This window comes from Bombina bombina, chromosome 1, assembly GCF_027579735.1.
Source record: "Bombina bombina isolate aBomBom1 chromosome 1, aBomBom1.pri, whole genome shotgun sequence".
Taxonomy (NCBI): Eukaryota; Metazoa; Chordata; class Amphibia; order Anura; family Bombinatoridae; genus Bombina; species Bombina bombina.
This window is the reverse complement of record NC_069499.1, coordinates 1165640164-1165665432: the sequence shown is the minus strand read 5'-3', so window position 1 is coordinate 1165665432 and position 25269 is coordinate 1165640164. Positions and strand designations below refer to the sequence as shown.

Genomic DNA, 25269 nt, shown 5'->3' with positions numbered 1-25269 from the left:
GTAATCCCCTGTGTGTGGCAGTAGTCACTGTAAAGGGTTTTTCACCCGTGAGATAAAGTATCTGCCTTGGTCTGTTGTCCCCCTGAGCCCTGAGGTCAGCTGCTAAAGAGCACGTCCGGGTGTTCAGAGGGTAAAGCCGCTTGTCAGACTGCCTCTGTTATTATCCCCAGGCTTGGAGCAGAAATCCCCTGTGTGCGGGCAGCGAGTCCCAGTAAGGGATATTCGCCCGTGTGCTGTTGCGCACCTCACTAGTTATTCCCCCTGTCATGGAGCCGTTGGAGGTCAGATGCAAGGAGCGGGGGAGTGTGCGCCTAGGTCTCCGATAAGGTAAGGAGGCCGTGGGGAAGGGTAGGAGCAAAGACCGGTTTGCAGGTCCTTTGATGTCTTACCTCCAGAATCCCGGCTCCACAGTTAGGCGCAGCCAGTGTCGGATGGCCTCAGATTGTATGCCTGTGCTTGCGGTGCTTTGCGGCTGTTTTCGAAGCCGGTTCACTTGTGTCCTGTCACCGGGAGTTAGCAGGGCTAAGAAGCAAGGTTTGTGGGGAAGAAAGGGGGTTACCCACCCAAGTAGAGGGCTTTTGCCAGAATGGGGTATTGGAGCCCTTTAGAACGCGGCCATTTGCAAGCATGGCCAGACTCCGCCCTACTTTTAATGTTATCTATATGGCACACATGAACTAATGCCCTCTAGGTGAGAAAACATGTCAAAATGCCATAAGAGTTGGCCTTCAGGGCTTAGAAATTAGCATATGCAGCCTCCAGAGGTTTAGCTTTCAACAAAGAGAACAAAGAAAATTTGATGATAAAAAGTAAATTGTAAAGTTGTAAATAAGGGTCCATTCACGAAAGCACACTCAGTCTGGACAGATTATCTAAGAAGTCTTGTCAGTACTGTGAGATTCCCTCTAAGGGCACATTTTAGCTTAATAACTGTTTTTATTGCTAACAGGGCTTCTGGGTGTACATTACATTATAATGCGTTTAAATAAAGGTTTTGTGGGATTTTTCTCCTATATTTTTAATTATTCTGCCCTAAAATTTGATTCCAGATGTGCCTATTCTAGTAATTCTTTAATGCACTTCACACAACTAGCATAATTATATATCAGTGACAGCAAATACTGTATATATGGTGTACACTCTGCAGAGCTAATTATTAAATAAACAAAAGTAATACCAAGTAATAATATATTCATGTGCTAAACAAACAATCAAACCAATATTTTCTCAACAGGTTTAGCTTGTAATACCTTCCGCTCTCTCTGAGCATAATACTGTATTGTAAATTAAACTTTATTCATGTGGTGGTAGTAGTTGTACTCATATACAGTGACGCTTTGATAGCTCTATGGAAATTGCTCAATGATTAGCCCAGGTCAAACAAGGAATTCCACCTTTATTAAAACATTGTTTAGCATAAAAACAATGTAGCAAATCAGAATCACTCTGGGATCTTTTTAATCTCCCAATATCAGAACTAGGCTTGAGCATTTGAATGTTTTGTTAGCATCTGAATGTGGAGCCGGATTCCTTCTTCTGAAAGTGCAACACACTACAATCTGGATTTGCAGAGATCTTAGTGTTTTGCGCTTTCACAAGAAGAAATCCAGTTACAAAAAGAGCAGAAGGCCGCAAATGGCTGCCTTCCTCCGCATTCGGATGCTAACAAAGCACATAAATGCCCATGCCTAATCAGCACTATATGCACCTTCTGGTTATAGTCCGCAACAAGGAGACATATTCTAGCTCTTACTCTGCGTTAGGACTGGTGTTACAGTCTGTATTACAGAAAAGGGTCTGCCCCTCCTTGTGACGTGATGTTGCGTAAACAGATCTCATTGAGCGATTTCCTTAGAGCTATTGAAGCTTTACTGTATTTAAGTACCGCTACCTACCATTACATTAAGTATAATTACAATATTACACTATGGATTTCTTCACTATTTTTAGTTAAAGGAAAACAAAGCATAGCCTGAAATAGAGAGAGATGACGTTATTACAAGCTATACTTGCTGAGAAAATATTGATCTGATTGTGTGTTGTGCACTGATAATGATAGATTAGCATATGTACATTATATGCCACCAACATAGTTATAGAAATGTGAAAAAAAATTAAACATTCTGTGTTGATCTATAGTGATAACAATGAACGACTATTACACTAAGGTCTAAGATATTATAGCAGTTGTTTATTTGGTGTTACAAATATTCAGTAGCGCTCTATGTTGATGCTTATATGATATATTTACTCCTTGTGAAGCTATTTCATATGAGTACAAAATGTTTCTTAACACGATAAAAAAACAACAACAAGCAGTTCAAATACATTTATGCTTCAGTAGGAAGTGCACTGGGAGTTATTTTACTTAAAAAAACATTTATCAGACCAAAGGAAGGCAGCTTCTATTAATCATTCATTTAAAGGAATATTCTAGTCCAAAACTTACATGGCCTAACTTGTTACTGTGTGTAACTGACAAAACAAAGAGGTTGAACATAGATAAAATCTAACTTGAGATGCTCAATCATTGATGCTCTGAATGTATATGGTAATTGATGGCTACTTTCAAATGCCACTCCTGATTGGCTAACCAGTTCTGATGCAGATCAAGTTTTGCGTTCATGTTTTAACGCTGACAAAAATGGGGAAATGACTTAAGCAGCGCTGGTATTGGAGTGCGGTAAGGAGCACAATTTTGCTCAATGCTCACTTCTTGTCTTTTAACGATGGGTTTCTGAAAACTCGTAATACCAGCGCTGCAGGTAAGTGAGCGGTGAGGGAAAACTGCTCGTTAGCACCGCACAGCCTCTAACGCAAAACTCGTAATCTAGGTGTTAGTCCTTTATGGGGAATGAAACGTTGAGTTTAATATGCCTTTAAAATGGGTACGCTGCTCAGATTACCTATGTGATTTAATTAAAAGATCAGGTTTTCTTATATTCAGATTGATTAAACCTCAGAAGGATTTGCATTTGTTCAGTAAAATATAAAATTACTGCCTAATCTATTTGAATGAAATTTGTTTTCACTTGTTTTGTCATAAAGTTATGATATGTATAATTAACAATCAAATAAAATTCTATAATTTTATAATTAATTATTTTTACCTTCAAACCTTCAATCATAAATGAACATTCTGAGGAGTATATCCGGGTTGCATATAAACTTTATAGTTAAAAAGTTGGATTTGAAGTTTTTTTTTTTTTAACCAAGAAAACAATCTTGTTTCTAAACATTTAATCTGAACATTTTTAAAAATGTAGACTTCAAAAACTTGTGTGCAGCCAAGGTTTGCCATGTAACAAATGATAAAATGTTTTTAGTTTTTCATTATTTATTTTTTTAATTGGTTAAATCCGTTAAACTAAATCATAATATAACCCCTTTTCTGATAGATTAAGAAAACTGTTAGGTTTCTCAATGTAATCTGACAGTGTTTTGATGTACACACACACACAATAAAAACCCATGTAAAACACTTACACCTAGATTTAGAGTTTTGCGGCCAAAGGGGTGCGTTAGCTACGCGTGTTTTTTTTCCCACCAACACCTTTTAAATAACGCTGGTATTTAGAGTTGTCTGAATGGCTGCGTTAAGCTCCAAAAAGGGAGCGTAGAGCATAATTTACCGCCACTTCAACTCTCAATACCAGCGTTGCTTACGGTAGCGGCCAGCTTGAAAAACGTGCTCGTGCACGATTCCCCCATAGGAAACAATGGGGCAGTTTGAGCTGAAAAAAAAACCTAACACCTCCAAAAAAGCAGCGTTCAGCTCCTAACGCAGCCCCATTGTTTCCTATGGGGAAACAGTTTCTAAGTCTGCACCTAACACCCTAACATGTACCCCGAGTCTAAACACCCCTAACCTTACACTTATTAACCCCTAATCTGCCGCCCCCACTATCGCTGACCCCTGCATATTATTATTAACCCCTAATCTTCCGCTCCGGACACCGCCGCAACCTACGTTATCCCTATGAACCCCTAATCTGCTGCCCCTAACACCGCCGACCCCTATATTATATTTATTAACCCCTAATCTGCCCCCCCCCAACGTCGCTGACACCTACCTAAACTTATTAACCCCTAATCTGTTGACCGGACCTTGCCGCTACTCTAATAAATGTATTAACCCCTAAAGCTAAGTCTAACCCTTACCCTAACGAATAATTATATTGTAGCTATTTTAGGATTTATATTTATTTTACAGGCAACTTTGTATTTATTTTAACTAGGTACAATAGCGATTAAATAGTTATTTACTATTAATAGCTACCTAGTTAAAATAATTACAAAATTACCTTTAAAATAAAATCCTAACCTAAGTTACAATTAAACCTAACACTACACTATCAATAAATTAATTAACTAAACTAACTACAATTACCTACAATTAAATCAACTAAACTAAATTACAAAAAAAAAACACTAAATTACAAAAATAAAAAAAGATTACAAGAATTTTAAACTAATTACACCTACTCTAAGCCCCCTAAAAAAATAACAAAGCCCCCCAAAATAAAAAAATGCCCTAACCCCTATTCTAAAATAAAAAGTTAACAGCTCTATTACCCTTACCAGCCCTTAAAAGGGCTTTTTGCGGGGCATGCCCCAAAGAAATCAGCTCTTTTGCCTGTAAAAAAAAAACATACAATACCCCCCCCCAACATTACAACCCACCACCCACATACCCCTAATCTAACCCACCCAAACCCCCCTTAAAAACCCTAACACTAAGCCCCTGAAGATCTTCCTACCTTGTATTCACCCAGCCGGGTATCACCGATCCGTCCAGAAGAGGGTCCGAAGTCTTCATCCTATCCGGCGAGAAGATGTCCTCCAGAGGGTCCGAAGTCTTCATCCTATCCGGCAAGAAGAGGTCCTCCAGAGGGTCCAAACTCTTCATCCAGGCGGCATCTTCTATATTCTTCCATCTGGAGCGGAGCGGGTCCATATTGAAGCAGCCGGCGTGGATCCATCCTCTTCTAACGACGTCCTAAGTCAGAATGAAGGTTCCTTTAAATGACGTCATCCGAGATGGTGTCCCTCAAATTCCGATTAGCTGATAGGATTCTATCAGCCAATCGGAATTAAGGTAGGAAAAATCTGATTGGCTGATTGAATCAGCCAATCAGATTCAAGCTAAATCGGATTGGCTGATCCAATCAGCCAATCAGATTGAGCTTGCATTCTTTTGGCTGTTCCGATCTATTTAATAGTTATTGTACCTAGTTAAAATAAATACAAAGTTGCCTGTAAAATAAATATAAATTCTAAAATAGCTACAATATAATTGTTTGTTATATTGTAGCTATATTAGGGTTCATTTTACAGGTAAGTATTTAGCTTTAAATAGGATTAATTTATTTAATAAGAAATAATTTATTTCGTTAGATTTAAATTATATTTAATATAGGGGGGTGTTAGGGTTAGACTTAGCTTTAGGGGTCAATATTAGAGTAGCGGTGAGGTCCGGTCGGCAGATTAGGGGTTAATACTTGAAGTTAGGTGGCGGCGATGTTAGGGAGGGCAGATTAGGGGTTAATAAAATTTATTATAGGGTTTGCGAGGCGGGAGTGAGGCGGTTTAGGAGTTAATACATTTATTATAGTGGTGGCGAGGTCTGGTCAGCAGATTAGGGGTTAATAAGTGTAGGTAAGGTAGCGGTGACGTTGGGGGGCAGATTAGGGGTTAATAAATATTATGTAGGTGTCGGCGATGTTATTGGGAGCAGATTAGGGGTTCATAGGGGTAATGTAGGTTGCAGCGGTGTGCGGTCGGCAGATTAGGGGTTAAAAAAATTTATTAGAGTGGCGGCGATGTGGGGGGGCCTCGGTTTAGGGGTACATAGGTAGTTTATGGGTGTTAGTGTATTTTAGAGCACAGTAGTTAAGAGCTTTATGAACCGGCGTTAGCCCAGAAAGCTCTTAACTCCTGATTTTTTTCTGCGACTGGAGTTTTGTCGTTAGAGTTCTAACGCTCACTTCAGCCAAGTCTCTAAATAACGGAAGATCCCATTGAAAAGATAGAAAACACAATTGGCGTAAGGGGATCTGCAGTATGGAAAAGTCGCGGCTGGAAAGTGAGCGTTAGACCCTTTCCTGACTGACTCTAAATACCAGCGGGCGGCCAAAAGCAGCGTTAGGACCCCTTAACACTGGTTTTGACGGCTAACGCAGAACTCTAAATCTAGGCGATATCTTTTAATAGGTTAGGATAGACTCTTAGGAACGATGATCTAAAGCTCTCTGGTCTGGTGAGATTACCTAACGATTCTTTTCATTACTAAGAGGTCCCTCAAATATTTTTTAAAAAAGGCAAATTTTATCTTAAGAGATGTTTAAATATGCAAGGATCTGGGTGTGAAGAATAAACACCTACATTACAATATAATGCTAAAAAAAAACCCCAGAGATTTAGCAGTATTTCTCTTCATGCCGGAAAGTTTTTGATCATCAAGCCCATAGACACATAGATGAAAGTTTATGTAAGACTATCCTTTCCCTGCCCAGATTAGCAATGTGTGTTTCCATTTGGTTTTTACCTGTGGTCTCTACAATTCCTTCCAAAATAACAACTATTTCAAATTGCTCAATTCAAGCATGTAACTCCAAAAAAGGCTGACCTTAATTTAAAATAATTTCTTTAAATTCTTTGAATAATTATTAGGTGACCAAATCACTCTACCTAGCTCAAAAAATACCATAATCCTAACACTGCAAATAACTACTGTGTCTCTCCATCTCTAGCCAATCACAGGTAATTTTTATAATATAAGGTTGGGTTGCCATAGCAACAAACTTGTTATGTAGCAATTATCAAGAAATCCGAAGTCGAATGTAAGCGTTAACACAACATTAACTTACCAAATGCATGGGTTTCAATGGAAACCTGGTACTAAAATTGAGTCATAAAATACTTTTAGCAGTTGGCAACTTTTCTAACTTACAGCTCAATTGTTTCAGACTCACTGGAAACAAGCCCTAAGTTGGCCGCTTTGTATATAAGCTTAAATATAAATAACATGAAGATACACATATATAGACATATATAGAGAAGTGCATAAGAGCCCTTTGTAGTTAAGTAGATAAAAACATGTATAATGTATAACATATTTATGCAACATTCCTGTTTAATAAAGATTTAAACTATGTATTTACTGTAAATATTTCCCAGTGTTCTGCACATAGCAGAATATGTTCTATGTATTTCCAAATAGATATTCCTATATATTTCTGTATATATCTATACCTATATATAATTATATATATATATATATATATATATATATATATATATATTGAAACAAAATACCATCAGAAATATTTATAAATATGTATTTATGAATGAATATACCATATTCTGCAATGTGCAGAACATTGGAATGTGAAATATTCATATTTTCATGTCGGGTTAGAGAAAATGAGAATATGGGATCAGGTTTGCGCGAGAGTGGGGTCCTGGTCTCCATTGCCTTCTATAGGGGAATACTTTGTAAGTGCGGCTCCTTGCGTGTGTCAGGTTAGGCGCAAGAGTGATAACTTTTTACTTTGAACTCTTAATTCCGGCGTAGCCAGACACGCACAAAAAGTTTACATCTAGCACAATTAGCTATATAGCAAAAGCACTAAATAGCGCTCCACTTGTAATCTAGCCCAATCTGTTTTAACTATTAACAAATAAATGATTGTATTGTTGTACATATTGATATACAATTCAATCATTCACAGTATAGAATGGAAAAAGCATTTTAAACCCTAGGCTAATGACTTTAACAAAAGCAAACCTGTGTCTTATTAATGAAATGAGATGGGAGGTGTCAGATAGAGCTACTTTGACTTAGAAAAAACACTCAAACATTCTGAGTTTGCTATTCACAAAATGCATCTGTTGATGTGAAAATGCTCTCAGAAGACCTATAATCAACAATTGTTGCGTTGTATAAAGCTAGAAAGGTTTACAAAGTTATCTGAAAGAGCTTAGATATTTATCTGTGCACTGTTAGACAAATTTCTATAAAGGGAGATGATTAAATACTGTGACTACTCTCCGTAGAAGTAACTGTCCAGCCAAGATGACTCGAAGGGCACACAGCACAATTCTCAATGAGGTAAAAAGAACCCTAGAGTGACAGCTAAAAACTTGATGAAATCATTGGAACTGGTGGTTAACATCTCGGTTAACGACTCTACTATAAGGAAAACATTGAACATGCATGGTGTCTATGGCAAGACACCACAAAGAAATCCACTGCTTTCCCAAAAAAACATTACTGCACGGCTGAAGTTTATCAAAAACTACAACGACACTCCACAACAGTAGTGGGAAAATGTTTTGTGGACTGAGAAAACTAAGCTAGAGTTGTTTGTGAGGAACACACAGCACTATGTATGGCATAAAAAGGGCACAGCATACCAACATGAAAATATAATTTCAATGGGTAAGTACGGTGGAAGGAGCATCATGATTTGGGGCTGCTTTGGGGCTTCGATTACTTGCCTTCATCAAGAGACAAATGGATTCCCAAGTTTATAAAGATATCCTACAAGATATTATAAGGGTGGCTGCACACCAGCTGTAGCTCAGTAGAAGTTGGGTGATGCAGCAGGACAATGATCCTAAAACATCTAAGTAAATCTACTACAGAATGGCTTCAAAAAGAAAATCCACCTTTGGAGGGCCCAGTAAGAGCCCCGACCCTAACCCCATAGAGATGCTGTGAGTCGACCTCAAGAGATCTGTTCACCACCAGACATCCTAAGAATATGGCTGAGCTGAAGCAGTTCTGTAAGTAAGAGTGGTCCCAAATTCCTCCTGAATGATGGGGTAGGTCTAATTTGCAGCTACCGGAAACGCTTGGTTGAACTTATTGCTGCCAAAGGAGGATCAACTAGCTATTAAATCAAAGTTTTCACTTACTTTTTCCTCAGCACTGTGAATGCTTAATGGGATGCGTTTCAATAAATATATGAAAAATGATAATTGTTTGCGTGTTGATAGTTTAAGCACTTACGGCTAGATTACAAGTTTTTGTCAGTAAGGCTTGCGGGGCTAACGCTCCTTTTTTCTTACCGCTCCTTAAGCCAACGCTGGTATTACAAGTTTTCTGCAAGCCGGCGTTAGCCTCAGAAAAGTGAGCGTTTAGCAAAATTTAGCTCCATCATCTCACTGTAATACCGACATTGCTTACGGTAGCGGTAAGCTGGCTAAACGTGCTCGTGCACGATTTCCCCATAGGAAACAATGGGGCTGAGCTGGGTGAAAAAAACTAACACCTGCAAAAAACCAGCGTTCAGCTCCTAACGCAGCCCCCATTGTTTCCTATGGGGAAATTAATTTTATGTCTGCACCTAACACCCTAACATGAACCCCGAGTCTAAACACCCCTAATATTACACTTATTAACCACTTATCTGCCGCCCCCACTATCACTGACATTTACATTATAATTATTAACCCCTAATCTGCTGCCCCCAACAATCGCCGACACCTACATTATATTTATTAACCCCTAATCTGCCGCCCAATGTCGCCGCCACCTACCTACATTTATTAACCCTAATCTGCCGACCCCAACGTCGCCGCTACTATAATAAATTTATTAACCCCTAAACCTAAGTCTAACCCTAAGTCTAACCCCCCTAACTTAAATATAATTTAAATTAAACCAAATTAATTAACATAATTAAATAAATTAATCCTATTTAAAACTAAATACTTACCTATAAAATAAACCCTAAGCTAGCTACAATATAACTAATAGTTACATTGTAGCTAGCTTAGGGTTTATATTTATTTTACAGTAAGTTTGTATTTATTTTAACTAGGTAGAATAGTTATTAAATAGTTATTAACTATTTAATAACTACCTAGCTAAAATAAGTACCAAATTACCTGTAAAATAAATCTTAACCTAAGTTACAATTACACCTAACACTACACTATAATTAAACTAATTACCTAAACTACCTACAATTAATTACAATTAAATAAATAAACTAAATTACGGAAAAAAAACAAACACTAAATTACAGAAAATTAAAAAGAATACAAGAATTTTTACACCTAATTTAATCCCTTAATAAAATAAAAAGCCCCCCAAAATAAAAAAGAAATCCCTACCCTATACTAAATTACAAAGAGCCCTTAAAAGGGCCTTTTGCGGGGCATTGCCCCAAAGTAATCAGCTCTTTTACCTGTAAAAAAAAATACAAACCCCCCAACATTACAACCCACCACCCACACACCCCCTACTCTAAAACCCACCCGATCCCCCCTTAAAAAGCCTAACACTAACCCCTGAAGAAGACCACCCTAACCTTGAGCCGTCTTCACCCAGCTGGGCACAAGTGGTCCTCCAGAGGGTCCGAAGTCTTCATCCGATTGGGGCAGAAGAGGTCCTCCAGACGGTAGAAATCTTCATCCAGGCGGCATCTTCTATCTTCATCCTTCAGAGCAGAGCGGGTCCATCTTCAATCCAGCCGATGCGGAGCATCCTCTTCAAACGAAGTCCTAACGAAGAATGAAGGGTTCCTTTTAAATGACGTCATCCAGATGGTGTCCCTTGAATTCTGATTGGCTGATAGAATCCTATCAGCCAATGTTAGGGTATGTAAAGTTTGTGTCAGAGTGTAATGCATGCAAACCTATGTGACCTGCTCAGTCTCACACCAAACCTTAGACTCTAGGTAACTATAGAGTCAAGTTCTTGCTCATAGACGTGAGGGGACATAGAACAGTCAGAGATAGAATGGAGGATGATATAATGTAGTACAGAGCAGCACAGAAAGTGTGGCAATAAAACCCAGAACACAGTCAGAGAGAAAGATGTAGCTAATGTGTGCTACGTTAAGAAAACAGCTTATCGGTGTTGCATATGTGTTGCTGCATAGAGGTTGGTGTTTAAAGAAATGACTGATCAGCCTCCATAGTTCACAGTCCAGCTTAATTGTGTTGTAGCTATTGGTTTGAACAAGCTAACATGTATAGGCTATAGCTGAGTATGAATGTAGGATTCAGGCAATCAAGCTCCTGGAAGTGGCAGACAACCACGTTAACCAACTACGTTGTGTTGTGTGAACTGAGCTGAAGGGCTATTCACAGTAACTTGCCTGTTTCCGGTAAGGTGGAATTACTCCGTCACTTGGGGCGTTTAGGCAGTTATGGAGGGAGACCGGAGTATGCAGCGGGCATGTCTGACAGAGGCCGTAGGTAATCCAAGTGCAGCGTGAGCTGCTCATAGCTTGATGTACGTGAGGAACAGCTAAGAGGTTGATCGGAGGTTCCGTGAGCAGCGTGAGCTGCGTGTGACAAGCTGTAGATGCGGCTGGGCTGAGAGAGTCTGTGAGTGCTCCGTATGCAGCGTGTGCTGCGCAAGTTGATACAAATGAAATAACGGGGCTGCAAGAATGTAACAATCCGAGTTGCAGATGTAACTATTGAATTAGCTGTGTAGCTTAAGTAGCTGGAACAAGTTCATTGGTAATCCTAGATTTGGGCTAAGTAGAGCACTTTCTCTACAGGCAGGTATAACCTAAAAGTCAAAATACTTAGCCCTGAACAGGATTAGGAGAAGCCTTAAGTAGATTCTGGGAGGAAATCCTTAAAGGAACAGGACAGAACGTAACAGCCAAACGGAATTAAGTTAGGAAAAATCCTATTGGCTGATGCTATCAGCCAATCGGATTGAAGTTCAATCCGATTGGCTGATCCAATCAGCCCATAGGATTGACCTCGCATTCTATTGACTGATTGGAACAGCCAATAGAATGCGAGGTCAATCCTATTGACTGATTACATCAGCCAATAGGATTTTTCCTACCTTAATTCTGATTGGCTGATAGGATTCTATCAGCCAATCGGAATTCAATAGACGCCATATTGGATTACGTCATTTAAAGGAACCTTTATTCTTCGTTAGGACTTTGTTTGAAGAGGATGCTCCGCATCGGCTGGATTGAAGATGGACCCACTCCGCTCCGGAAGAATGAAGATAGAAGATGCCGCCTGGATGAAGATTTTTACCGTCTGGAGGACCTCTTCTGCCCTGATCGGATGAAGACTTTGGACCCTCTGGAGGTTAATAATTGTAGGTAGGTGGCGGCGACGTTGGGGGCGGCAGATTAGGGGTTAATAAATATAATGTAGGTGTCGGCGATGTTAGGGGGCAGCAGATTAGGGGTTCATAGGTATAATGTAGGTGGCAGCGATGGTCCGGTCCGGCAGATTAGGGGGTTAAACAAATTTATTTTAGTGTGTGCGACGTGGGGGGGCCTCGGTTTAGGGGTTAATAGGCAGTTTATGGGTGTTAGTGTACTTTTTATCATTTTAGTCAAGAGTTTTATGTTACGGCGTTAGCCCATAAAACTCTTAACTACTGACTTTTAAATGCGGTAGAAGTCTTGACAGGAGAGGGTCTACCGCTCACTTCTTCCAAGACTTGTAATTCACAGCATTAGGCAAATTCCATTAAAAAGATAGGATACGCCAATGGACGTAAGGGGATTTGCGGTAGCCTCGAGTTGCGGAAGAAAAGTGAGCGGTAGACCCTTTCCTGCCTGACTCGTAATACAAGCGTTAGGAAAAAAGCAGCGTTGGGACCTCTCAACGCTGCTTTTTAAGGCTAACGCCAAACTCGTAATCTAGGCGATTGTGTTTGTCTATGTGACTTTGATAAAGATGAGATGATGTTTTATGACCAATTCATGCAGAAAATTAACTAATTTGAAAGGGTTCACATTATTTTTACCACTAAATGTATTGGAAATTATTCACTGCATTAAAAACATTTGACATGCAAATTAAACATTTTAAAAGCATTAAAAACTTTCACTTTGTTAGAAACATATGCACTGTTTTACAGGTCCCGGACAAACACTTAGATATATAGAACAGTTGACAATGCCAATCAAAGAAATAATTAGACCTTTAGTACATAAAAACTTAGGAAACCTTAATTTAACTTATATTATGTTATGCCAGAGTACTACGCATGAGTAGAACTAAAACATAATTATGTATACTTCATGCATATTGGTGAAAGCCTTATGAGGAAATAAAGTATATATTTAGCCATTGCGTTTATGGTATAGAACAAGCTGACTGATCTGAGATGGGTATGAATTCTGTAAAAATTTAGCTGAAACTTGTTACTGGATTGTTCAGGGATTTTGAGGCATTTTATTAATTGTTATACTTGTTTGTATTAATGATTAATAAAAACATTTGTGTCAACTAATATTTGATAATTCAAGTCACACAGATTAAATGTTGTCCAACGTTACAACATAAATGTGGCATAAAACTATGTATAATTAAGGAAATAATTTTTTAGTAACAGTTATTTTTCCTCTCTCCCTTTGAGGGAAATCATACCACATGTTACTTATCACTCAACAAGTAAAAGGCTCTAGAGCAGTGGTCTCAAAGTACCAGCCCCAGGGCCAAATGCGGCCCTTAAGATAGTTTCATATGGCCCTCCCTTGTTTAATATGTAAACCATTCATTTGGGGTTCTAAGAGGTGTAACTAGTTGATGTTCTATATGGGCACTCACATGATAAATATAAAGACAAGCGTCCAGTTTAGACTCCCACCACCACCAAGATGATCACTTTATTTGGCACTCAGAAGATAAATATAGACAACTGTGTATGTCTATTGTTGGCCACAACTCCCACCATGCACTACTACTTGGCTAAATGTCTCTTCCATTTCCTAGTATATCTAGTTCCAGAGCACTTACTAAGTTAAAGCGGCCCCCATGGAGAAGAACACTTGGCCAGTGGCCCCCAGATAATTTGAGTTTGATACCCCAGCCCTAGAGAATTGCAGATGAAATAACAATAGCAAGTGGATGGATATTCTTTGTGTGAGGATCTGTAAAAGATAACCCACTCTACATTAAACTTCACTAGAAATATAGCCCTTTATGGGGAATGAAACGTTGAGTTCAATCTGCCTTTAAACTGGGTTCAATGCTCAGATTACCTATGTGATTTAATTAAAAGATCAGGTTTTCTTATATTCAGATTGGTAAAAATTTAGAAGGATTTGCATTTGTTCAGTAAAATATAAAATTACTGCCTAATCTATTTGAATGAAATTTGTTTTCACTTGTTTAATCATAAAAGTTATGACATGTATAATTAACAATCAAATAATTTTCTATAATTTTATAATTAATTATTTTTACCTTCAAACCTTCAATCATAAATGAACATTCTGAGGATTATATCCGGGTTGCATATAAGCTTTATAGTTTAAAAGTTTGATTTGAAGTATTTTTTTTTAACCAAGAACAAAATCTTGTTTCTAAACATGTAATCTGAACATATTTAAGAATTTAGACTTAAAAAACATGTGTGCAGACAGTGCAGCCAAGGTTTGCCATGCAACAAATGATAAATGTTCTTAGTTTTTCATTAGTTGTTTTTCAAGTGGTCAAATCTGTTAACTAAATAATAATAGAACCCGTTTCTGATAGATTAGAAAACTATTAGTTTATCAATGTCATCTGACAGTGTTTTGATGTACACACACACACAAATCCCATGTAAAGCACATATCTTTTAATAAGTTAGATAGACTCTTAGGAACGATGATCTAAAGCTCTCTGGTCTGGTGAAATTACCTAACAATTTTTGTCATTACTGAGAGGTTCCTCAATTTTTTTTAAAAAAAAAGGCAAATTTAACTTGAGCTGTTTAATTATGCAAGGATCTGGGTGTGAAGAATAAACACCTACATTACAATATAATGCTAAAACCCCCCCAGAGATTTTGTAGTATTTCTCTTCATGCTGGGGAGTTTTTGATCATCAGGCCCATAGACACATAGATGAAAGTTTATGTAAGACTGTCCGTTCCGTGCCCAGTTAGCAATTTGTGCTTCCATCTGGTTCTTACCTGTGGTCTCTACAATTCCTTCCAAAAATAACAACTATTTCAAACTGCTCACTTCTCAATGATTTCTGAGAGAGATCAAAGAATGGACTGCGGGTGTTAATTTCATGGCAGATAGTTAGAGGTGACACTAAAAAGAGTTGGTCTGCTCCTGTACCAAATCCAACATCCAGCTCCCGTTGATCTAATGGTAGGAACTCTCCTTCAGGTGTCTGCCGGGACTGAAAATAAGAACATGATCATCAGATTACAGCAATTTTCAGATACATTGTCCCTGTAATTTATGTATGATCCTAAGGTAGAGTTATACATAGGCCAAGAAAGCTCAGCTCCAGATTAACAGAAATGAAAGGTAAACTAACAATAATAATTATCATGTTATTTTTAAAAATCAACCATACTGGCTCTTCTTATCCTATTGCATTATTATCCTTGGATAATGGTTGTACATAGCACTACACAGTAATCATTTAAGAATAAAGAAAATAATGGTAGTTAAATAGGCAATACAGGTGTCAATGGTCAGCACATCATCAAATTATTGTTAGACAATAAAACCTGAAAACTGCTAGTACAAACATATCTATAAAACTACAAATTGCCATGTTTGTATTGAATAAATAAAGTAATATTTTGTATAGATAATATAATCTATCACCGCCTATGCGACCCAATAGGTAAGCATGTGTGGCATTTTAAACTGTTAATATTATTAGATTAATGCTGCTAGGCATCTCTCCCTTCATTAATTAAGTACAGCCACTAATTAATGTTATTATTAACACAAATAAAAAATTAGCAGTACTACTGTAAACAATCTGACATATACACAATGAGCAGCATAATTAATTTTAAACAAAATGGAAATCGTGAGGGTTCGTGAAAATTGAAACATAGATATTGACAGCATGTAGGAACCATAAAACCATCTTGTCTGCCTGTATTTTCTTGTCTAGTATAAGATTTATTATTTTTTCAGGACAACCTTATGCATATCTCAAGTATTCTTAAATTTCCCACCACCACTATTGAAAATCTGTTCCATGAATTAAACACCCTTTCTGTAAAGAAGTGTTTATGCCATTTACTCATGAATCCGTATCCCTTCAGAATAAAAACCCTTGTTCTGGTGTTGCTATTTTATAGAACATGCTTTTATCCTAACTTTTATTAAACCCCTAAATATACTTCAAGTTATTAATCTTATAATCTCTCTCCCTCCTCAATGTGTTATGCTATTCCTATTAAATTCATTAAGCCTTTTTTTAGACCAAGTTTTTTCAGACCATGCACTATTTTAAAAAGATACAACTAAACAAGTGTGCCACATGGTGTGATATCTCAATTACACCATAAAAATAATATAAAAATTGTACTTAGAATCACTGAGCACCTCGGAGTGCTGTCACCATAGGCTAGGACCTTGCAGTTACCCAGTTTCACTGATCTCCTGTCAAACTGTTCCACCCTGGATAGATGTTCTCCAGTCAGCACCATGATTCTGATTCTGATAGGCAACTCTACCCAAGTGAGTGTCTAGTAACCAATAATGGATTAAATTACAAGTTGAGCACAAAATAATGCTTCCGTGAAAGCGATATTTGCGCTCAACTTAGTAATACCAATGCACACAAATGTGCGCTGGTATTACAAGTGAGGTGCAATGTAAATGTGACCTCGCGTTTGCATTGCACGGAAGCTTCCATAGGCTCTAATGGGAGCCTCATTCTCATGCCGTGGTTATTTATTGCCTGCCTGTAAACGACTAATTTGCCTATTTATGGGCACGCGATAAATAAGCTCTCCACTTGTAATCTAGCCAATATAAGCAGGTTTTTGTGATATATTCAGTAAATGTTTATTAACAAAATTAAAAAAAAATAAACTATAAGCAATGCATATCACATGACTATCTCATGAGGATTATTCTAAACAGTAATCTGACCTGGTATATATATTCTTTATAAACAAAAGGATACAAAGATCACATAAATGAATTACACCTGTATGGCATTTGTAAACCATATAAAATAAATTGCACCTGTGTAGCATTTACAAAAGGTTGTCATAGTACCAGGGGTTCCAGTGATGCCTCCTTACCAGTTCACCCGTGGGTAAGGCGGAGGGCGCCGTCGCAAGTTTCTCTGCAGCCATGACTGCTCCTGATGTTACGTTTGCGCCAGTTTGTGCGCACTCATGTGAGCGTGGGTGCGCTTTGGCGTGCGCGTGTGTGCAAGCACGTGGGTGCACATGTGCGCAGGTGATGTCGCAGATGCTTTCCATCAGCTAGGGGAATCTTTGTGACATGCCTCTCTCTGCCTTCTCATTGGGTACTAGGTATCTGATGCTGTCGTTGTCTTGGATACGGGGGCTTTCCTGGGCCCTGTTAGGTTTAAATTCCGGTCTGAGCCCTGGCTTGTTGCTGAGTTATTTTGCCAGTTTATCTGCATAACTAAGCGCTTTATTTTCTCTGTTCCTATTCCCTTTTCCCTGATATTGGATTTCCTGGTTTTGATCCCTGGCCTGACTTCTGTGTATGATACTTGCTGCCTGAACTGACCTATATTATTCTGACTACGCATTTTTGGATCTTCCCTGTCTGTACCTTGCTTTGGATTTGTGTGCTTCTTGCCATTGGGTTTCTCCTACTGCACACAGGGTAGCCCTGCTCCCTGACAAAAGTATACTGCCATGTATATCAAATCTTATAGTGCATAAAAAAAAGAAATGAAAATGTCTAAGGAAAAGCTCATATACTAACCCAATAAAAAACAACCATGAGGGCATAAATATGAGATAGCTTTCCCTCCCACTAATAAATGCAAACTGCAACATAAAAATCTCCACATCATCGCAGATATAACACAACCTCCAATAAATATAAACCAATAGGAGATAACCCAATCAAACCAATCAAAGTTAATCAATAAAGTGTTATGTCATCACAAAAGGTTATTATGTAGTTTACCAATGCCATATAGATGTAATTTATTCATGTGATCACTATATCCCTTTACTTATATAGGATATACTGTATATATATATATATATATATATATATATATATATTCCCACAAACAAATGCACTCACAGGACTTGCACAAAACAAAACAAAGTTTAATTGAACGTTTTCGGAGATACAAATTCCTTCTTCAGCATCAGCAGAAAGAGTTTGTATTTATGAAAACGTTCCATTAAACTTTGGTTTGTTTTGTGCAAGTCCAGTGAGTGCATTCGTTTGTGGGAATATTACATTGCATTTTTGCACCCAGGCAGCTGGCATCTGGTGGGGTTGGTCTGTAGACTGGACTCATATACATATATATATATATATATATATATATATATATATATATATATATCAGGTTGAGTTACTGTTTAAAATAAGCGTGATGAAATAGTTGTATGTGGCTGAGAAATGTGTTACTTATATTTTATTTATTTTTTTAATTGTTTTACTAAACTTTAATTGAATATATTATAAAGACCTGCTTATAGTGTTGTGGAGAAGACTGTGGTCACTAGACACTTTGGTAGAGTTGCTTTACCAAAATCCACTTTTTTTTGGAGGCATGGTGCTGACTGGAGGAAATGTATTCTGAGTGGAGCAGATTGAGCATAGATTTGTTGCTTGTGCAATGCCGCCCACTGCACATTCTAGGCCAATTGGCCGCTAGCAGGGGGTGTCACTCATCCTGATCTTATCTGATCGGGATGATCGCAGTCTGCCACCCTTATGACCGCTGCGTCTTATCTTAGGTTTCAGATGGACCTGAAACCTTGGGTGGGGCAGGCAGCATCGGCTGCTTGATAAATCTCCCCCTATGTATTAAGTCTAGATTCTAGAGCACCCAATAGAGGACACCTATAATAGCATGCCAGCTAAGGCCTTGGAAATAAGGCTTTGTTTACATTCCTGCTCCGCACACAACATAAACAATATAGACTTTTATTATTGCATAGAGCTAAGAGAAACTAACTTTATTATGATTAATTAATATAATATTTTTAATCAACTGGCAGGGAAGCATATATGTCACTTTTTATTATTATATTGTTCATCGTCTTGCAATAAAATGTTTTTTTCTGTGATTCTGTGGAAGGGGGGAAAGAGCTGCGGGTGAGCAGCAATTGTCTCTCTGACACCATTAAGGGAGAGAGAGAGACAAAGACTGAATGTTTGGTTCAGTATTGCTTTTAGGTATCATCAAAGTGTTGAACACTGACTGTTGCTGTTGAGATGAGACTAGGCTGAACATCTTCTATAAAGTGTTTGTCACCTGATGAGATGGAGTTTCTCCTGTGTATGATAACTGTTATCTTCTTCCCTGCCAGTGTATTCCATCTTTAGCAACTAATAAGCATGTAACAATGGAAGCCTTATATATAAACATTGCTTTGTTTAGCATAAGTTGTCAATAAAAGGGTTCTATTTCACAAATTTCCTGTGTCCTCCCTTTATTCAGTACTAATAGTTACCTTATCACTCTTCCTGGTGCAAACAACTAGGAAGTACACAAATTGCAAGAAGCCTAAGCCCTCTAGTGTCTCAGAAGAAAACAGGCTTTTTACCTGTTCTCCTGCATATGTTCTCACTGTAATTCTCCTATTCCCTCTATTCTCCATTAATTCTCTCTACTTCACCTCACAAATATGAGCAGGAATAAACCGAAGCTTGATTTTGTTCACCTTTAGAGCATGGTGGTGACATTTTTAAAGTCTAAAGCTTGGTCCTGATCTATTATGACAGTAGTTTCTTGTATTAGAGCTAAGGGTTGTGCCCTAAACCTTTGGTCGAATGTATCAGATCATTTTGACCAAACACCAGAAGTACTACTGATTGAGTATGTTTTTAATATATCCAAATTTAAACACAGAGCAATAAGATTAATGTCTGAAGTTGTGATCTTTATAATAAGGCTAGTTTCTTTGAGGAATTTAGTTGCAGAGGAAAATAATTAAAATCTCTGTAGATTTGTATCACTTTTCTCATAAAGAATCATTCTCATGATAAGTATGTGGTTAAAAACCTGTGACAATGAGTCTTCTCAGCAGATCACACACAAACACACACATACACACCCATGCACACCCATACACACACACACACATGCCCACATACACACACACACAAACACACACAAACACACCCATGCACACCCATACACACACACACACATGCCCACATACACACACACACAAACACACACAAACACACCCATGCACACCCATACACACACACACATGCCCACATACACACACACACAAACACACACAAACACACCCATGCACACCCATACACACACACACATGCCCACATACACACACACACAAACACACACATGCACACCCAAACACACACACACACATGCCCACATACACACACACAAACACACCCATGCACACCCATACACACACACACACATGCACAAAAACACACACACACAAACATACCCATACACACACACACACACATGCACACACACATACACACACATCTTATTGCCAGAGTGATAGGATGAGTCAGAAACTCAAAGTTCTACTGCATGACAAGTAACCAAATGTAAAGTGAGAATGGCAAAAATACAGGCACTGGTTAATCTCTTGACTGCTGGGAAAGTTGTAAAATATTATATTATGCTGTTTTCTAACCCTATTAAGTGGACACAAGGTTTATTTAAGAAATTGTCTACTTGGAATATTTACGTAACCAAAACACAAAAAATATACTGCTTAAATATTTCTACATTTTAAGGCAGGGGTTCTCAAACCTCTCATCAGGCCTCTCTAAAAAGCCAGATTTGCAGGTTACCTTGGGGAGAGCAGGTTAATAACTATCGGCTAGATTACGAGTTTTGCGTTATGAGGGGTGCGGTACTAACTTGCACGTTATTATCACTGCTCACTTACCTACAGCGCTGGTATTAGAGGTTTATAAAAACCCGGCGTTAGCAGACAAGAAGTGATCGCAGAGCAAAATTTAACTCCATACCGCACTCCAATACCAGCACCGCTGAAAGCTGCAGATAGCTGGTTTTATGTGATCATGCACAATTTCCCCGTAGACATCAATGGGGAGAGCCGGCTGAAAAAAATTCTGACACCTGCAAAAAAAAGCAGTGTAAATCTCCGTAACGCAGCCCCATTGATTCCTATGGGGCAACTAAATTTATATTTACACCTAACACCCTAACATGAACCCCGAGTCTAAACACCCCTAATCTTACACTTATTAACCCCTAATCTGCCACCCCCGACATCGCCGACACCTACATTATAATTATTAACCCCTAATCTGCCGCCCCCAACGTCGCCACCACTATAATAAACATATTAAACCCTAAACCTAAGTCTAACCCTAACACCCCCTAACTTAAATATAATTAAAATAACTCTAAATAAAACCTACTATTAATAACTAAATAATTCCTATATAAAACTAAATACTTACCTGTAAAATAAACCCTAAGCTAGCTACAATATAACTAATAGTTACATTGTAGCTATCTTAGGTTTTATTTTTATTTCACTGGCAAGTTTGTATTTATTTTAACTAGGTAGACTAGTTAGTAAATAGTTATTAACTATTTACTAGCTACCTAGCTAAAATAAATACAAGCTTACATGTAAAATAAACCTAACCTGTCTTACACTAACACCTAACCTTATACTACAATTAAATAAATTACCTAAATTAAATACAATTACCTAAATTACAAAAAACCCCACTAAATTACAGAAAATAAAAAAAGAAATGATCAGATATTTAAACTAATTACACCTAATCTAATAGCCCTATCAAAATAAAAAAAGCCCCCCCCCCAAAAAATAAAAAAAACCCTAGCCTAAACTAAACTACCAATAGCCCTTAAAAGGGCCTTTTGCGGGGCATTGCCTCAAAGAAATCAGCTCTTTTACTTGTAAAAAAAAAATACAAACACCCCCCAACAGTAAAACCCACCTCCCACACAACCAACCTCCCAAATAAAATCCTAACTAAAAAAACCTAAGCTCCCAATTGCCCTGAAAAGGGCATTTGGATGGGCATTGCCCTTAAAAGGGCATTTAGCTCTGTTTCAATTGCAAAAACCCTAATCTAAAAGTAAAACCCACCCAATAAACCCTTAAAAAAACCTAACACTAACCCCCGAAGATCCACTTACAGTTTTGAAGACCGGACATTCATCCTAAACAAAGCCGGGAGAAGTCTTCATCCAAGCATCAAGAAGTCCTCAACGAAGCCGGGAGAAGTATTCATCCAAGCCAGCAGAAGTGGTCCTCCAGACGGGCAGAAGTCTTCATCCAGACGGCATCTTCTATCTTCATCCATCCGACACATAGCGGGTCCATCTTCAAGACATCTGACGCGGAGCATCCTCTTCAATCTAAGTCTTTTTTTCCAGAATGAAGGTTCCTTTAAGTGACGTCATCCAAGATGGCATCCCTTGAATTCCGATTGGCTGATAGAATTCTTATTGGAACAGCCAATAGAATGCAAGCTCAATCCTATTGGCTGATTGGATCAGCCAATAGGATTGAAGCTCAATCCTATTGGCTGATTGCATCAGTCAATAGGATTTTTTCACCTTTAATTCCGATTGGCTGATAGAATTCTATCAGCCAATCAGAATTCAAGGGACGCCATCTTAGATGACATCACTTAAAGAAAGAAGAGATTGAAGAGGATGCTCTGCGCCGGATGTCTTGAAGATGGACCCGCTCTGCGATGGATAGATGAAGATAGAAGATGCCGTCTGGATGAAGACTTCTGCCCATCTGGAGGACCACTTCTGTCGGCTTGGATGAAGACTTCTCCCAGCTTCGTTGAGGACTTCTTGCCACTTGGATGAAGACTTCTCCAGGCTTCATTTAGGATGGATGTCCGGTCTTCAAAACTGTAAGTGGATCTTCAGGGGTTAATGTTAGGTTTTTTTAAGGGTTTATTGGGTGGGTTTTATTTTTAGATTAGGGTTTGGGCAATTGAAAAAGAGATAAATGACCTTTTAAGGGCAATGCCCATCCAAATGCCCCTTTCCGGGCAATGGGGAGCTTAGGTTTTTTTAGTTAGGATTTTATTTGGGGGGTTGGTTGTGTGGGTGGTGGGTTTTTACTGTTGGGGGGTTGTTTATATTTTTTTAACAGGTAAAAGAGCTGATTTCTTTGGGCAATGCCCTGCAAAAGGCCCTTTTAAGGGCTATTGGTAGTTTAGTTTAGGCTAGGGTTTTTTTTTTTATTTTGGGCGGCTTTTTTAATTTTGATAGGGCTATTAGATTAGGTGTAATTAGTTTAAATATCTGATTATTTCTTTTTTTATTTTGTGTAATTTAGTGGGGTTTATTTTGTAATTTAGGTAATTGTATTTAATTTAGGTAATTTATTTAATTATAATATAAGGTTAGGTGTTAGTGTAAGACAGGTTAGGTTTTATTTTACAGGTAAGTTTGTATTTATTTTAGCTAGGTAGCTAGTAAATAGTTAATAACTATTTACAAACTAGTCTACCTAGATAAAATAAATACAAACTTGCCTGTGAAATAAAAATAAAACCTAAGATAGCTACAATGTAACTATTAGTTATATTGTAGCTAACTTATGGTTTATTTTACAGGTAAGTATTTAGTTTTAAATAGGAATTATTTAGTTATTAATAGTAGGTTTTATTTAGATTTATTTTAATTATATTTAAGGTAGGGGGTGCTAGGGTTAGACCTAGGTTTAGGGGTTAATACATTTAGTATAGTGGCGTCGACGTTGGGGGCGGCAGATTAGGGTTTAATAAGTGTAGGTAGGTGACGGCGATGTTAGGGGCGGCAGATTAGGGGTTAATAATATTTAACTAGTGTTTGTGAGGCGGGAGTGCGGTGGTTTAGGGGTTAATATGTTTATTCTAGTGGCGGCAATGTCCAGAGTGGCAGATTAGGGGTTAATAACAGTAATGTAGGTTGTGGCGATATTAGGGACAGCAGATTAGAGGTTAATAATATTGAAATAGTGTTTGCGATGCGGAGTGCAGCGGTTTAGGGGTTAATATGTTTATTATAGTGGTGGCGATGTCCGGAGTGGCAGATTAGGGGTTAATAATTTTATTTTAGTGTTTGCGATGCAGTGGGGCCTCGGTTTAGGGGTTAATAGGTAGTTTATGGGTGTTAGTGTACTTTTTAGCACTTTACTTATGAGTTTTATGTTACAGCTTTGTAACGTAAAACTCATAACTACTGACTTTCAGTTACGTTATGGATCTTGGCGGTATAGGGTGTACCGCTCACTTTTTGGCCTCCCAGGCATTTTTGGACTTTTTGGCCTCCCAGGCATTTAAAAAAGACTTTACGCAAATTGCGTAAGTTAATTTGCCTTAAGGCCAAAAAAGTTTGTGGTGCCCCTAAACCAGCAAGACTCGTAATACCAGCGGTAGTAAAAAAGTGTTATGAGCCTTAACGCTGCTTTTTCACTCATACAGCAAAATTCGTAATCTAGCCGTATGTTTACTAATCAGCTGATTATTTCACCTGTTCTCCAGTTCAGATACCTGCAAAATCTGGCCTGTTAGGGAGGCCTGGGGACAGGTTTGTAAACCCCAGTTTTAAGGACTACAAGTGGAATACAAAAAAGTTAGCACTTGTGCATTAACATTGCTCAAGCACAATATTGCTAACATTTAACTGCTTTCATTTTTGTGCTTTATTAAAAGTTATTTTTCACTCAAGCAATGATGTAGTACACACTAACATCAGCATTTAGTATACCACAAGTGCATTCATTCTCTCACATAATAGAGCTCTAATCCCATGGAGCACAAAAGAACTGATAAAGTAGTGTAATTCTTCATTTAGCTCTGTGCTATAAGCAATATTTTGGATTGTGCTCGAGTACAACACTTAACTCAACATGTGATATGAGCGCAATAAGAATGCTAATAATGCTTTCTGTGCTGTCTTTAACAGTACTGAGCACGCTAAAAAAAGTGTTAACCATGTTAAGATGCTTTACTTTAATTTTAAAGAATCGACTTTGTGAGTTATTTTTTGTGTGAAGCTAAGTGCAAGGAAAAGTCTACTCCAGAATTGTTATTGTTTAAAAAGATAGATGATCCCTTTATAACTAGACATGTGCAATTCGTTTCGGATTAATTCGGAAATTCGGAAAACTCGGCAAATTCGGAGATTCGGATCGATTCGAATTTCTGAATTAAAATACTTCCGAATCTACCAAATGAATCAGAATTAGCTGCCGTATCTACCGAATAAATTTGAATTAGCTCGGTAAATTCGGCATTCCCCCATAGGAAACAATGGGGCAGTTTCGGCTGAAAAAAAACCTAACACCTGCAAAAAAGCAGCGTTCAGCTCTTAACGCAGCCCCATTGT

The 25269-nt window shown here is 38.1% G+C and overlaps 1 protein-coding gene across 8 annotated transcripts in view; it reads right to left on the bottom strand.

Moving 5' to 3' along the window:
• LOC128646483 (G protein-activated inward rectifier potassium channel 1-like) overlaps positions 1 to 25269 on the bottom strand; it is a 128731-nt gene that overhangs the window by 21580 nt on the left and 81882 nt on the right. Inside the window, exons 2-4 of one of the 8 annotated variants that reach the window (XM_053699602.1) lie at positions 14961 to 15126; positions 12040 to 12044; positions 6548 to 6593 (exon numbers count right to left, since the gene is read on the bottom strand). In XM_053699602.1, the coding sequence (XP_053555577.1) occupies positions 6548 to 6593; positions 12040 to 12044; positions 14961 to 15126 (217 nt within the window). Of the gene's footprint in view, positions 1 to 6547; positions 6594 to 6733; positions 6739 to 9075; positions 9081 to 10248; positions 10254 to 11949; positions 11955 to 12039; positions 12045 to 14940; positions 15127 to 25269 lie in introns of all 8 variants that reach the window. The other 7 variants (XM_053699603.1, XM_053699606.1, XM_053699607.1 and 4 more) reach the window with 7 other exon arrangements.